General features: G+C 36.3%; 1 protein-coding gene across 1 annotated transcript; it reads right to left on the minus strand.

The window, feature by feature from the left end:
* Window positions 1-9,475: 9,475 nt before the first annotated feature.
* LOC145093291 (uncharacterized) lies at window positions 9,476-11,683 on the minus strand. Its single transcript, XM_079031383.1, has 6 exons — window positions 11,082-11,683; window positions 10,850-10,886; window positions 10,499-10,735; window positions 10,370-10,417; window positions 9,860-10,272; window positions 9,476-9,716 (listed from the first exon to the last, which is right to left on the minus strand). The coding sequence occupies exons 1-6, from the start codon at window positions 11,378-11,380 to the stop codon at window positions 9,632-9,634; spliced, it is 1,119 nt and encodes a 372-aa protein (XP_078887509.1). The 5' UTR covers window positions 11,381-11,683; the 3' UTR covers window positions 9,476-9,631.
* Between the last annotated feature and the right edge of the window lie 5,621 nt (window positions 11,684-17,304).

A 17,304-nucleotide genomic window follows, 5' to 3' on the forward strand; every position in this document is an offset into this window, starting at 1 on the left:
CCAACCCGAGGTCTGACTTATCCAAACTCGCTCACAATTCCAAAGCGGTACGTACTCCAAACATCCACCTAATATCATAGAAGATGACATACCCGCAACATCTGGGGAAATACTGGTCACCTTCTGCAGACATGACCAACCCTACCACACCTGTAGCAGCCTAAACCCTTAGAGTGACAAACTCCCTCGTGTACTTTCTTGTATACACTGCACTGACTTAGGCCCTGCCGGCCTTTCACTCGATGATCAGAAATCATGGGTCTCTTCCTGAGACCCCTACTATATGCACCTAGTACACACCTTTCCTTCCAGGGTGCTCCCAAGTCGATCCCGCATCTACAACTCTTTAGAAATCATATCCTTCAGGGTCTGACACCCTGTCACGCTCACTAGCTCGCTTGCCAATGGCTAATCTGCAACAACTGGAACATCCTCTGTCCCCAAACTGGGTCACAAACTCTTCCCTGAAGCTTCTTAGATTCTCCAAGACTCTCACTGATTCGAGTATGGGTCATGTGCTTTCAGTAGTACGGGCCCAATACTACCTTCCACGCCTATCCATGCTTTCATTAGCAATCCTCCCGGATCCTCCAAGTCACTTCCTCAACTGGGACACCCAAGTCTCATTGAACCTCACTACTAACTCACTGGAATATATCCTAGGCTTCCCTAGGTTCCCATACCCACCCAGTCCTTAGCTGCTGAAAGATTCCCAGTAATGTCAACTAGCTACCTCATGAATATAGCTACATGCAACAGAGGTCAGATAATCCTTCGAGTAATAGACCCATCCCTAGAACGGTTGGACTCAAACAAGAGCTGCACAATAGGGTCAAATCTATCACTCTGAGATTATCCAGTCTGTGCCACATGTGACTTAGCATATTCACTTAATAGTTAGCTCACATTACTAAAAGTCCCACAAGGCACAAAGCAAGCAGCATTCAGACAATGGAAACTCTAACCCTCATATTCCAATCAAATCATTCTATCCTCTATTCAGGAATTTGCACATGCAATTCAAAGGCTCATACAATTAGGCATAACCTAAACAGGCTATCCTATCACTGACTGATCTGTAATAGCATGCAAGTCTACAAGCACATACAATAGGCATATAAGGCATCATCCTAGATCCTTAGCCCTAATCTAGCATGCAGTTCTCGTAATCATATCATACCATATCATAACATGTATGGGTATCTTGGGGAAAACTTACTTGAGCTCGGCTGATTGCACGCATCACACACTTTGTTCTTCTCAAAGTTCTTTTCTCTTTCCAGATTCTTTTCAAACCCCTTTTATAAAATGGTTTTAGTTTTGAAAACTTTCATACCAAGCCCTTAGTTTGAGTTCAGACACACCCGAGAGTATGTCCGAATCCCTCAAACCAAGGCTCTGATACCAACTTGTAACATCCCAAAAATACAGGCCAAAAATTTCATTTTTAAATACGTCATTATAAAACCAACAGTGTGATAAAACATCTGTAATACCATGTCATGTCAAAACCGAGTAGGAATAATCAAACGTTTTATCATAAAACAATATCAAAGTGTAATCCCAAAGATCTCATGTGCGGAAAACCATAGTGTGATGTGTTACGATCAAGCCGGCTCCTTTCCTTTAAACACGAAGTACCTGAAACCAAAACTGAAAACCGTAAGCACGAAGCTTAGTGAGTTCCCCCATCATACCACATACCATACAATCATATAATGAACAGGTAGGAGATACGGGCCTCACCCACACTCCGCTAGCTGGGAGATACGGGCCTTGCCCACACTCCACTATCTCTGAGATACGGGCCTCGCCCACACTCAGCCACTAAACCATAGCATACAAGTATATACAATCATATACTAAACAGCTAGGAGATACGGGCCTCGCCCACGCTCATGGAGGTACGGGCCTCGCCCACACTCCACTATCTCCGAGATACGGCCCTTGCCCACACTCAGCCACTATCACAAATATCATAACACAAACATACTATCAAACATATCTGGGGTGTCCGAACTACCCTTCGGTCCTAACAACCGAACTTGGGGACTATTCCCCTCCTACTACCACTATCACATAAAACATATCATGCCAACATATAACATATCAGGTGGTAGCCAACCTAGATGATATCACAAAGACAATCATCTAACATACAACTCCTACTGGTGGGCCGGCATTGTGGCCGTAGACCCACCACTACTGGAAGGTAACTCACCTCACACTGCTGAAGTCCCGACAACACAATCCCACACTTGCTGAAGTCCCGCAGGCTCGACCCCAGCTGCTGGCTGACAGATTCCCGAACTGTCAACACCAAAATAACACCCAATTAATAATTGGGTCCCAATATATAACCATAAGTACATTCTTTGGGTAATTACTACATTACCCCTAGCTTGGCTTATTCAAACCCAAGGCCCAATCCATAGGCCCAAAGTCAATTAGGAATCAAAGCCCAACACATGGCCCAATTTTCCAAATTGGGCCTAGGCCTATACATGGTCTCATTTTAAGGCCCAACACATATAATCATTAAGGCCCAACTATATCCCATTTATGGCCCAATTTTCCAAATTGGGCCCAAGCCCCTTACATGGGCCTTACCCTAGGCCTATTAAATTACTCTAGACCATTTGCTTGATCTTGGATAGTCCATTTAATAACCCAATCATCAAAGCCCAATAGAAAGGCCCAACAATAAACCCAAGAAAAATTAGGGTTTCAAATAAAATGATGATTAGGGTTAAGTTTCCTACTTAACCCATTAAGGACTTAACCCATTAAGTCCAATATTGCTTAGATTAATCTTTGTCAATGATTATTATTTAATATCTCAAGTTATTAAATAATTCTCGTGTGTGTGACACGATTAATTCTTAAAGTTAGGTTTTCATTGGCATTAGGGTGTTCAAATCCAAATATTAGCCCATTTATCAATTAGTTGGCCTTTTATGACAATTAGGGCTTTATTGGGCCTAATAAGCCCACTAGAATCTTATTAAGCCCATATCGGTTTTATTGGGTCCATTAGAGTCCATTAAGTTTCATTGGGCCCATTAGAGCTCCTTTGAGCCCATTAGGGTTTCTAGCACCCCAAACGAATCTATCACAAGAGGCAAAGCACACCGCCACCCGACACGGCAGCCGGTGGCGGCAGGAGGCGGCAGCCACCACCTAACGGTGGTGGTTTGATTTTTCCGTTCATTATTCCAGTTTTTTTACAATTACAATGAACTCACAAAATAACACACACACACACTATACTAAAATAAACACACACACACACACACTGGCGGCACATGGCGGCAGCCACCACCTCACGGTGGTGGCTGTGGTGGCTTTTCTCATTAACTCCGGCCAAATAATGAGCAAACGACTTCAGAAACACCCTCATCTACGAATCCAATCCCACATCCACCACCTCACGATGACTTATGGTGACAAAACACGGTTTCAGGGCTACAACCACCATGGTCAGCCGCCATGGTGGGTTTTTCTCTCAATCTCCGGCTAGGCTAACACGCACACACAAAACATGAACAGCAACAACATCGCACGATACATGGAACGAACGCACCCCCCATCTGCCGGCGAGCGACGTTTGGAGGTCGGCAACAGAAAAGAATAGTTGCTGGGGCGGCGGAGGCGCGATATAGTGGGCAGCGGTGGAAGTTTGTGATGGCAGCGGCGGCTCGATGGTGTTGCTATGATGGCGAAATATCGGTGACAGATGCAGTTTCCATGGTGGCGACGACCGGATGCGATGGGAGGCATAAGAGGAGTGCGGCGCTGGAGAGGGAAGGGTGAAGATGGCGACTGATGTTCTACTCTAGGGTTAGGGTTCGCATGGAGGAATAAGGTGACAGGTTTAATACCCGTATCCCATCAAACCTTGCATCCAAATAACACCTTTGGTCCCTCCTTCCCGTTTTCTTTTCGAAATTAGGCTACAATTTACCATTTAAACCCTGCCCCTTGAAATACTTTGCAAAATAACTCCGGGTTTTACTAAACAGCCCCCAACTTCTAAAATCTTTATATATTTAGCCTTTCTATCGCATTTCCTTTTAAATTAAATCCAAATAATTACCACGGAGCCCCTGTCTTCATGAATATTTATAAAATGAGTCCCGAACTCACACTTTTAACCCCAGACTTCTAAAATTATGATAATTAGCCCTTCGAGACCATCCTTTGATATATAATTATTTATTTTAGGGCTACTAATCGTTCATTAATTAATTTATTTAACTCAATAAATAAACGGGTGCTACACCAGACCGGAGGTATGAGACTGACTAGGAAATTCCGAAGCAAGCCTTAAACCTTCCAGAGCATGCGAGATTTGAAGCAAAGGGGGGTCCGAAGGAGCGACTCCTCTTGGTTCCTTCCGGACTAAGAGGGTTCCGGCCAAGAGGTTCAGGACCAAGAGGTTTTCGGACCAAGAGGATTCTGGACCAAAAGGATTCCGGGCCAAGCGGGTCCTTTTGGGTTTTCTCCTTAGGTTTTGAGTTGTTTTTTTACTGAGGAAGGTGCATAGAGAGATTTGAGAGAGATTTGAGATACATGGAGAGATTAGGGAGAGATTTCATATTCTTGGAGAGATTTGGGAGAGATTTCATATACTTGGAGAGATTTGGGAGAGATTTGATATACTTAGAGAGATTTGGGAGAGATTTCATATTCTTGGAGACATTTGGGAGAGATTTCATATACTTGGAGAGATTTGGGAGAGAGAGGGATAGAGTGGGAGAGATTTAGAGAGACTTCGTCAGGGGCCTTTATTAATGTTCTTCCTCGTAGAGCAAGGACCTTAGACTTAGTTACACCCTATTTTGAGTGTCATACACCGCTAAAGGGCACGTAATAGTGTTTTGTAGAGTTGTTACTTCCCTTATCCTGATTAGGGTCTAGAATCTTTGAACCTTTGAACTTTCAAGTGATACTTCGCATTAGGATTTAGAGTCATAAATTAGTAATTATAAAGAAATCCCTAACATATAAACACTTAGTTGAGTTGACCAGATTGCCCAGTTGACTTTGTTTGACTTTGACATGACCAGGAATTTGACGGTTGTCACATGTAACTCTCTTTGCCTCGGTACGCCCTGCGTACCACCTTGGTGCACCCCACGTACTAAGGTTTTCCCCTAAACCCTAATTCGTGCGAAGACCATAACTTTCTCAATATAATTCCGCATCCAACCATCCTTATATCCATGAAAAGATATCTAGATGCTCAACACTATTATCAACTCATACTCGCCATAAGATATCCCGAACGAGAATCCAGTTTCCATAAAAGCCTGAACGGGCAAATTACCAAAATGCCCTTTGATTCCAAAACACAAACCGAATACATGAACCATCCGAAATACCTTATCCAACCCCAACTGAGTACAAATCTCAATTACACAAGGATCCGAAGCCTGCTAATACCCAATCCCTAATCACCATCCCTAATATGGGTACAATTCGAAACAAGGCGTTACACTGTTAATCTTCTGAGAAAATGTTCAGGTGTATTGTCTCAATATACCATGTAGTATAGTATATACATATGCATGTTATGATAGAGAGCTAGTAGGGTAGAAAGTATAAATGTGCATGTATTAGTAGAATCTAAAATGTAGTCTCTATATGCATAATTGTTGTGATATTAGACTTAGGTAGGGGTTGATGGTGGAATGGTTAAAGAGGTCGGGAACTTGTAGTCTGTTTATCAAACTTCAATTGGGCTTGAGATACAAACTTTTTTATTTCATTATTTTATAGCATTTGAGTTTCAATATGCTAAATCTTTGACAAATGATTTGTTTTCACTAGTAATTTTGTATGTTTAATTGATTATCTTTGTACCAAAATAAATTTATATGTTTTTAAATTAGTTTGTTAGGTTTTTAGTATTTTGTAAATTAGTTTTGTATGATTACCATGTGTTGTGGGTTGAAAAAGATAAAATAAAATAAAATAAAATAAAAGATAAAAAAAACATGATATAAAGTTGATGTAACAGTCAGTGGCGGATCCTTCTTGGGGCCAGAGGGGGCCATGACCCCCTGATGTTAAACTTATTTATACCTTTATACATATATTACATGTCATTAGTCGTTAAAAAATCTCTTAGAGACCCCTCTGGTTTTATAGACTTACTGATAACATCTATATGTGCGATTTAGTTAGAAAAAATCACAAAAAGTCTAATTAATCAAGAAAATAAGTAACCCATTAACAAAATCTCAGAAAATCACTGATTAAAAGTCAAAACGATTGGTATTTTAATAGGAAGCTAAGTAAAATTTAGGATACTACATAACTCTATAAAATACCAAAACACTAATCTAATTTACAACCTTTTCAACTCGATCTTTGAGAAAAAATTAAGACAAAACTTCAAATATGGTCCCTGTGCTTTCCGAAAATATCAAGTTTAGTCCCTAAGTTCAAAAAACCTCACAGATGGTCCCTGTGGTTTCAAAACTTTTAACAAATGGTCCTTTTCGTTAACTCCGTTAGATTTTGGCCGTTAAGTGAAGGGCATTTCTGTCTTTTCACTACCACAGGGACCATTTATGAAGTTTTGCCTTATTTAATAAAAAAATAAATAATTAATTAATATTAAAGGGTTTCTCTCTCTCTCTCTCAAAAAAAAATCGTGAGACCCATTTGGCCATTCTCGTTCTCATTTGCTCTATCTCTCCCCTCCCTCTCACCCACCGTCACACCATCATATTCTCTACTATCCCCAAAATCACCGCCACCATCTCCATTAAAGACGAACTTCGACATATCAGGAGGGGGAGATTAAAGCTAGAGTGATGATGTAATCAAAAATCCAGATCTAGGTTCATAAGGATTAAATTTTCTCGTGTTGAAAATAATGTTTTTTTGTCTGGGATTGGAGACATTAATTGCAATCCAAGATTTTCCCTAAATGAACGATGGTCGGTGACCTGGGTCCAAAACGATGGTTTTTGGAGGTATCCGTCTGATATGGTTGTGCAGATTTCCAATGGTTGTCGGCTGGAAATCTTATGGATTTGGGGTTTGTGTTTTTTCCAGGTAAAATCGTTTTGGGGTTCAGCATCTATCGCCTCTTGTTTTCTAGTGGTTTTCAGTGGTGTGTGTTTTTCTTCGGAATCAATGGACATATACGGTGGTTAATTGAAGTTTACAGTACCCGAGGGTGAAGAAACAACAATAAATTTTCCTCCGTTGAGTTTTCGGTGTATGGAGACAGTGGAGTCGGCGATAACAACTACCATAAGTGAATAAATGAAGATAAATCAAGTGAATACGTGTGTAAGAGGCAGATGGAGAGAAATCGGGTGAAGAACATATCAGTTATTTCCGGAGGAGGTGGTGCTATTTTCCCGACGAGAATTGTCTATGGTACTCGTCGGATGTAAATAAAGGTTATGGTCATTGGCGATGCTCAAGAGGGTGTTTTCCGGTGGTGGTGTATATTCCGGATGGTGGTCGTTAAATGTTGTGTGTATGTGTGTGTGTGTGTGTGAGAGAGAGAGAGAGAGAAACCCTTTAATATTAATTAATTAATTATTTTTTTATTAAATAAGGCAAAACTTCATAAATGGTCCCTGTGGTAGTGAAAAGACAGAAATGCCCTTCACTTAACGGCCAAAAGCTAACGGAGTTAGCGAAAAGGACCATTTGTTAAAAGTTTTGAAACCACAGGGACCATCAGTGAGGTTTTTTGAACTTAGGGACTAAACTTGATATTTTCGGAAAGCACAAGGACCATTTTTGAAGTTTTGTCAAAAATTAAACACCAAAAAAGTATGTTTGTTGCTGGAAAAAAGATGTGCCAAATCTCATGCGAAGAATAAAACCCCTATCGGACTCGTAATCTCCTTCGTCGATCAACAAACTGCATGTGGTGTGCTCTCTTTATGCCGTCTGCACTGGTGCCTGCCTGAGTGCTCAACACCCTTCCTGTGTACAACCTCTTTATGCCTCTGTCGGTGCTTCATCTCTCCAGTTCGCTTCACCCTTTTAATACTTGGTAATTCTTTGCATATTTATCCATTGTTTTAGCGAGGTAATATAGATGAACGGAAAAAAAATAGAAAAAAAGTAGGGAAGCAAAACACAATGCCCAATGCAATCTAGATACTTGTTGATATAATTAAAAAAAACATAATAAAAACAGTGAAACCGATTTAATACTAAAAGTTGTGATAATTTAATGTCAAGGTTTTGTTATTTAATTTATACTTTATATTCATAATGATTTCTATTATGATGTTATTGTTATTAATATATAAGAAATCAATTGTTAGGTTTGTTAATTAGAGGCGATAAGAAAGTAATTTTGTGAATTTTTTTGTTAGTGGCTGATCACGTTAAATCCATGGTGTACGTTTAGCTGAAATATAGAGTGGGTAAACAGACGAATAAGTGGGTTGATTGGAGTATTTCTCCATTTCTATATTTGTAATTGTATTCAATTTAATTGGCTAGTTTCTTACTAGTCTCGGGCTTTTTTTTTTAATATATCATATTTGCCGTTTCAATAAAAAAAATAATTTTGATTATTTATAATTATGGCTTGTGTTATTCTTTTGATATAATCTATAATTATTACTTGTGCTATTCTTTTGTTGTTAAGGATAAACAATATTGGCGTCAAATTATTTCAAATAGGTCATTAGTTGCTAAAATGTGATCTCAAGCTTTTTTTCTACACATTTTATAGATCAACTATTAATTATATATTATATATAACATGTTCAAAAATTGTCGAATTAAAAATAAGGGTTTGTGATATTTATGGTCAATATAAATTTGTTTATATTGTTTTGTTTTGAAATTTTGATTACGGCCCCCTAACCTTTTTGTCCGAGTTCCGCCCCTGGTAACAGTGGTTTGAATGAGTTATGAGAGAAACACTGCGTCCACAATAAACTCTTCAATTTATTCATATTAAGACAAAGAATTATATATAATTGATAATCAAATTTAATAAATGTGTTCGAATGTTATAATTATCTCCTAATATAACCATTAAGAATAATAGTATTTGAACATATTTAACAAAATTATCTCCTAATATAACCATTAAGAATAATAGTATTTCAACATATTTAACAAATTCAATGGTCAATTATATAAAAAAAAACAAAAAATAATAAAAATTTGTCTAAATATGAAAAAAAAAATCATTATCTTTCTAAAGCATTTTCCATTAATAAACTTTTCATTACCAATTCTTAACATTCGCCCGTTAGAAAAATATCTTTTGTAATTACAATAACACAGCTGTAAACTTAAGTTTTGTTTGTATGAAATTGTTGGATAAGATGTAAAATGACATAAATCATAAATGTTAAAAACTCTTAAAAGACTATTTGAAATATACTTTCCAAAAGAAAACGTTTCTTTTTAAGATTTAAACCCAATACTTCTTAAAATCTAAAAAAAAAAAAAAAAAAAAAAAAAAAAAAAAAAAAAAAAAAAAAAAACTCGTTACCTCGTTACCGATGTAGATACAAGAAAACATGAACATTTATGTGGTTTAACCCAATAAATAAATACATCATCTGACTACTCCATTAAATTTCTGCAAGTAAATAAATTTCTATTGCTCTCCTTCACAATTTATCCGTTACGACTTTCCTACCCCAGTTGCTCCATTCGGCCTGAAACAATCAATATTGCACAGAACAGCTGATCTCATCATTCCTCCAAACCTGCCACCATAAATAACAAACAATCATCACACAATCATTACCTCTGCCTAACAACAGTATCAAACATATTATTTCTAAATAAGATTTAGAAATAATATGTCTGATACAGTAACAAAAAAGAAACTAGAAAAATATAGCCTCACCGGTCTATACTGTTTCTTGCTTTCTCCGGTTGGTCAACACCAACCATCACATTTTCCGCACCGACACCCTTCTTTGACTTTTCTCTCCGGTCAACACTCGATCGCGATTTCTCTCTCCTATCTGTACTGGTTCTCGAGTGGTCAACTCGATCCATGCTTGGTCGCGGTTTATCTCTACAATCTGTACTCACCCGATGCTTGTCGCCATGATCCGTGGTTGACCCGGATATAATTTTCAAACGGGTTGACTTTTCAACCGCGGATATAAACTTTTTAAGATGTCTTATGTACTCGGGGAATAATTCCAAATCACAATGATTCCCACCTTTTACCCATAAAGGTTCATATTTCTCTACACAAAGCTCCCATAACTGCTTTCCATGTGAACAATCCACAACATCATCCGCAGTTCCCTATATTGACATCAGTCTCAATCCCAGTCTAATACATAAAGTCTGTCATATCATATCATATCATGTCATATCAGATGAGTGTAAATGAAAGACTTACATGGATTACCAAAACAGGACACCGGACTAATTTTATCTTGTCGATATTCTACATTATGATAAAATAAAAGTCATAAGGAGAGAAATTAATGATAAAATATGATAATACTAAATTATCTTAAGTGCTAACCTTGTATATATCAAACCAATATGTTCGTTTTACAGGGTACATGACTCTAAGTCCAGATAAGATTGGGCTGTGAAGAACGACAGCTCTTAATCTTGATAACCTTGATGCTAAATCTAACGTGGGCCCACTGCCGACAGATTGGCCGTATAATATTACGTCTTCTTCTTTAACATTGTAAGTTTCTACGAGACATCTGTATGCAGCTTCTATGTCGGCGTAGGTGTTGTGTTCAGTTGGCTATGAAGATGATCGAATAGAAAAACGAAAACTTTAACGATTGATGAATTGATATCGATATTATGCAATTATGCAATTAAGCGAATTCTCGATCTGGGTTTTAGGGTTTTTTACCTTGCCGGAGGACCTCCCGTATCCGGTGTAGTCGTACCTGGTCATCGGAATGTTAGTGTCAGTCATGGGTTTTCACCAATTAGCAGAATTGAGATTGATTACATTCAATCAAGCATTTAGATCGATTTAATAGGTAATGGGAATGGGAAATTAAAGATTAGGAAAACCCTAGATTCGATATGCGAGTTAAATACGGTAAGAAAATTGGGAGAAAATGAGAAATGGAACTGACCCCAGTAAGTTGACTCGAAGGTGAAGACTGAGTTCGCAGAACAAATCGTACATCTGACCCAGATCAGCGGCGTTGCCGTGAGAGTAAAGTACCGTTAACGCCGCCGCCGGGTTTTTAACATACAAAGCTACAATCTCTGTTCCCCTCTTCGTCTTCAGCTTCAAAACATCGACGTTGTCTCTCTCCTGGATATCAGTCATCTTCAGCTTGGATTCGCCGCCCTCCACTACCCTATACGACGGCGGAGTTGGCGGAAAAAACGCGAACTTCGCCGCCATTGACGATGTTACACCACCCATCTGGAAATCAAACTCCGACGACTACTCCAGTAGTCCAGTTACTATATCAAAATGGGATTAGAAATTTGGAATCACCTGTATTTGGTGGTTTGAAAGATTTTGAAAAGTCGATGTGGGGGTGTGTGATTTAGATTTGTGTGTATAGAAATGGAAATTGATTTATTAATTGATGATGAGAGAAAGTAAAATCGTGTGATTTTGGTAACGAGAGAGAGAGAGAGAGAGAGAGAGAGAGAGAGAGAGAGAGATTTCCGGCGTCGAAGACGAGTCGAAGATGAAAGGAAGGAATCACGTGTAAATTAAAACTGAAATGTCATGATGAGGTGAGGTTGCACGGAGATATGTGCAACCTTGCTTATCTTTTGGACACGTGTCCATACAGGTGGAAATTTTTACCCTTAACCCATGTTACCCAATGTATTTTTTTCATATATTTTAGCTTTTAGATTTTCAGGTTGTCTCCTACCCGATGTAGACGACCGTATACAAAAAATTTATTTTGTATTAGGCCATTACAATGGTTACAACAAATGATTTGTTGTTTATATCAAATGATTTGTTGTTTATATGGTTATGAATGTTGTCTGTGCATATCAGTTTGAACATTTGTGATTGGGTGTGGTTGTTGTTCTTCGTGAAGTTTTCTGACGAGTGAGAATGATGAATCATGAGCTTTTCTTCCTTTGACCTATTAGCCGTTGAGCGGAGCAAATTTAGTTTAATTTTTTTGAATATATAAACCGTACATATATAAATACAACATTTATATTAACATTTACATGTAAAACATTCATCTTTTATACTTTTTAAAAAACATATTTATAGATTTCTTTAAAAAATTTGATTCGGATGATGATGAGGGATAATTCATTTTAACATTCTTCAATTTTGTGTAATACATAAACGATGAAGAATATATGGATGTTATGCATACAAGATCGGTTGTCAATCGAGATCGTCAAGATGCACATGAGTTATTGGTACGTGATTACTTTGCCGATAATTGTCTTTATAATTATAAGTCATTCCAATGTCGTTTCCGTCTAAATAAGACTATATTTTTACATATTAATAATGCTTTAGAGGTCCGTTATGATTATTTTAAACAAAAACCTAATGCTAGATGAAGAATCGTTTTTAGTAGTATACAAAAATGTGCGGCTGTGTTAGATATTTGGGATACGATATAGCCTTTGATACATCTGATGAGTACTTTAAAGTATCCGAGAGGATTGTAATTGATTACGTAGATTGGTTTTACGTATGTATGTGAGGTTTATCACAAAGAATATTTGTGTAAACCTACTACACTTGATATTGAAAGAATATATTTGGCTCATGAAGAGATGCATGGATTTCCGGGAATGAATGGTAGCCTTGATTGTACGCATGTACCGTGGGAAAAATGTCCAAATATGTGGCGCGGTCAATTTACTCGAGGTGATATAGACGAGTCAAGTATAATACCAGAAGCTGTTACATCCTAGGATTTTGTGGATATGACATTCATTCTTTGGAGTTGCGGGTTTTAACATAGGGAAGAAAATGCGGCAGGTTTGGGCGGGGTTAATCATCCTTGTCACCATCCCCGAGTGTCTAACCCCGTCCCCATCCCCGACGGATGCGGGGAATCAAATTCCCTCCTCTTTGTATTTTGAGATTTTCCCCAACCTATCACCAATCTATCAACATAATAAACTCAACTTACAAAAAAACAACTTTAATAAGTGATCAAAACCATATGCCATAAACAAATTTTGTTTACATCAATCATAAAGTTTAACAAGCATCAAAACAAAAAGTGTCGATTTGGTATACAGATCGACAAACAAAGTGTCAATTGATGAACTCTTGGAATTGGGAACATAATTTGGTATATGGACTCTATCTATAATGGTCTATAATAGATCAATTCATTTTAGTGCACTTAATTCAAATTCAATAAATGATATATATATATATATATATATATATATATATATATATATATATATATATATATAATCATCAAAGTGGGGGCGGGGCGGGTTGGGGATTGTTATACCCAGCCCCGACCCCATCCCCGGTTTTAGCATAATGGGGATCCCCGGCCTCGTACCCGATACCCGTTTTGGTGGGGAATACCCGTCCCCGATTGGGGCGGGTCAATCGGGTTCCCCACTGGGTCGGGTGGAGTTTCCATCCCTAGTTTAACAACAACATTAATGTTCTTAGCCAGTCCCCTATTTTCAACGATATTTGGACCGACAACGCACCTGATATATCGTTCATGGTGAACAGGCATTCGTACAAACATGATTACTACATTTTTGATGGGATATACCCTAATTATTCTACATTTATGAAGACATACTCGGTTCATTAAAGTTGTTCATAAACGAGCAGGAATCATATACAATGGATATCAAAAGGGAATTTGGAGTCTTCAAGCAGAGATGACATGTAGTGAAATATGCTACACGAATCTGGGACAATGATAAAATAAAACAAATGGTAAATACGTGTACTATAATGCATAATGTGCTTATTGAAAATGAAAGTAGAGCGATTTGCAAGTATGATCTGGATGATCTAGTTATCCCAATTGAAGAGTTTGTAGTCGGAACGACTAAATTTTTAGTACGAGTTGTTGACATTCATAACAGTGAAACGTGTTTCAATCTTCAGGAATTTGTCGCAGAGTATTTGTACCAACGAAACATGAATGAAGATTAGTTTCTTTTATGTTTTGAATTTTTATGTATTTTTTTATTATTCTAACTTTTTTTAAAGTAATGTAGTTTATTTTAATTAATGTAATGCTTTTTTATTGAATGACAAACTAGTTAAAAAAAATTCTATGTGTTTTATTGTATTTTTGAATTAAAAAATAAAAAAAAAAATGATATGGAGTAGTGTTTTAGTGGTAGACAAACCATAAATTTGGTGGTTAGATGTGTTGATGATGTGACACCAACACTATAGTGGTTAGTGGTGTGTATTGTAAATGGCCTAATGTATCCACCTGAGTTTTGACAGAAAAGACAACAATGTTAAAATATAATGTGAAGCTAAATCACCTACAAATAATAAATTTGATGAATTTGAGTTTGTGGTATCAGTAGTCCTTTAATATCAAATGATATACAAAATGAAATTGGTCAGTAAAAATTTACCATCAAAGGATATTAATTGAACTCGATGTTGTTATTAAAAAGGTGAATCTCTTAATTGAGTTCTTTGAAGAATTTAAGGAAACATGGGTTTCCAAGGCAATTGATGATGCTAAGGAACTTTGATTGAAATCAATATTGATATGGTATTCCCTCAAAAGTGTCTTGTTCATAGGAAAAAACAAATTGATAGGAATTTAAGTAATCAAGATATCATACTTAGCCGATAAGATTTTTAAAGTTAATTCATTTTTATATATTGTTGATCAAGCAAGAGCTCCTCTTAAAATAAGATTTGAACAATACAAGGAGTATGAAAATAATTTTGGTTTTTTGTTTCCAAAAAAATTAAAGGAATTTGATGACAAAGATCTTAACTTGTGTTGTAGCCGTCTGAAAACTACACTTAAGCATCGTGAATGATCAGATATTGATGTCAATAAACTTCTTCTGGAGTTAAAATTGTTTGATGAGTTCTTACCGAGTGAAACCCCACATATATTTTAAAATATACAAAAAAATTGATTGTTTATCTAATGCTATTATTGCATATAGAGTCTTGGTGACTATTCCAATAACAATGACATTTACAAAGAAAAGTTTTTCAAAATTGAAATTGTTAAAGTCTTTCTTATGGTCCACAATGTTACAAGAAAGACTTAATGGTTTGACAACGATAACTATTAAGAATGATATATTGGAGATTATTTTATTATGAAAAGTTGATGACCAACTTTGCTTCCAAAAATGCTAGGAGAACCTCTTGATTCATGTAACTATGTAAGATAATACATAATATTATCATTCTTTGGTTTTGATTGTTTTTATAACAATTATTGACTTATTATAGTATTAAGGAATTTTGCTTATATATAATAAAAAAAAAAATTATGGGCCCATTCTTAGTTTTCGTACATGACTCTGAAAATCAATGAGACAGTCCTGCATATTTCATATATACAATTGTAAATGCATAAATTTGATTAATATATAACTATGTCAGTGATAGTAAAATTTTGTTTTGTAGACCGATTGTTAGTCGAAAGAAAATGAATCTAACTGAATATGCAATATTAAATAAATGTTATGTAGAAAATTGAGTTTTCCATAATTAATAAATAATCCACGAAATCATGTGAATGGTCCATGTGGTTTGAAAAAATAGGAACATATAGTAAAACTTTAAGAAAAATGGCAACTAGGTCGTTTCGCTTTTATTGATATTACAAAAATATCCTTCCGACACACAACGTCAAAAAATATTGTTAAAATTTATATAAAATGACATTTTCACCATATTCATATTTTTGTTTTTTGTAAATATTTCCCTAAACTATAAGAACCATCTATGTAAAGTACTCCAGGTATTAACCTATCACCATCATATCCTCAAACGCTTTACTAAAGGATTTGATGAATTTACGTATGGTTTTTTATAACTTGACATATCGCTGACAGAGGGAATGGATGAGCTTGATATGTCGTCGTCTTTAATTTTCCTTATGTCGTCGTGGTGGGATCAAAAGGGACGTGAAACGGGAAGAGAAACGAAAAAGTGGAGAGGAACAATGGTGTTGTGGTAGAACTCCGATGAAATCAATTGTTTCCTCCGAAAATGCTGAGAAAGAACCAACAAATTCTTGTTATAGTATCAAATAGGAAATCAACGCGCTATTGTGTACTCAATGCTCGAAATCACAGGAGCTCATAGATGAGGTGGTCATCTTGTTCATGATTTTGTGTTTACCGTGTTCATCACATTCGCCAATAGACCTGGGAGGTTGGAAGTTGAGAAATATGATAAAGACTCTAAAGTAGAAGCTCTTTATATGTATCCACCAAGCAAGAATAAACCACCAAAAAGATGCTAGTCTTCACTTGTAATTAGTTCTTTTTAATTCTTAAATACTTATACCAAATAAGCCTTAAAACGAGAAACAACTAAAGCACTGAAAAGCTCACAACAATTTGCAAGGCATGGAGAGGGGATGCGAGCATGAACTCTCAGCTCTAGAGAGAAAATAAGAAAGGAAAAGCCTTAGAAAAAACTAGCTAGTTTTTTGTCTTTACTGTTATTATTATACTAGTACACATAAAATAAGGACCAAACCATCATTAAATATGCAAGTATGATCATGTAAGAAGGCATGGAGTTTAAGACTTTTACCAATAAGCAATCCCTCCCATCCCTTCATAAACTTACAAAATGAAGAGAGAGGAAGAGAGATGATGTGTCTTGTACTCAAGCTTTTAACTAACATGTCTCGTCTGATATATATATATATATATATATATATATATATATATATATATATATATATATATATATATATAAATGGACTTCAATAGGTCCAAAAAGATGTATACAACAAATAAACTCATACATTATGATTTATTAGTTGTTCGTCTCTATAGAAAATATTATTTCCATAGATAATAATTTCCGAATTAAATACAAGTGTTGATTATATTTACTAATAATCAAATTACTTTAATAAATAATCAAAAAGCAATAATTTTCTATAAGGTGCAACCCTATAGGATCATATGTCATTAGCAAATATCATTCCATAATGATTCTTGGGCATATAAATCTTTCAATCCCCCACAGGCACAAGACTCATCATAGGTTGATATAGATAGTGGTGAACGTCTAGTAACATTTCACTGCCCCCAATAACACAATACGGAGAATATCATTCTTTAACATCAAATTCCTAATAGCTCAAAGCTATAATTAATTTATAAGGTAAGTTTATCAGTTATCCTTTT

This window comes from Lactuca serriola, chromosome 3 (genome assembly GCF_051521515.1).
Source record: "Lactuca serriola cultivar US96UC23 chromosome 3, Lser_US96UC23_V15, whole genome shotgun sequence".
Classification (NCBI taxonomy): domain Eukaryota; kingdom Viridiplantae; phylum Streptophyta; class Magnoliopsida; order Asterales; family Asteraceae; genus Lactuca; species Lactuca serriola.

What these genes read in the sequence shown, in the direction of transcription:
- LOC145093291 (XM_079031383.1), bottom strand. Translation starts at nt 11,380, where the DNA reads ATGGGTGGTGTAACATCGTCAATGGCGGCGAAGTTCGCGTTTTTTCCG. An exon ending in CTTCGAGTCAACTTACTGGG is followed by an intron (nt 10,887 to 11,081) that starts GTCAGTTCCATT and finishes TCCGATGACCAG; the next exon opens with GTACGACTACACCGGATACG. An exon ending in ACGGGAGGTCCTCCGGCAAG is followed by an intron (nt 10,736 to 10,849) that starts GTAAAAAACCCT and finishes TCATCTTCATAG; the next exon opens with CCAACTGAACACAACACCTA.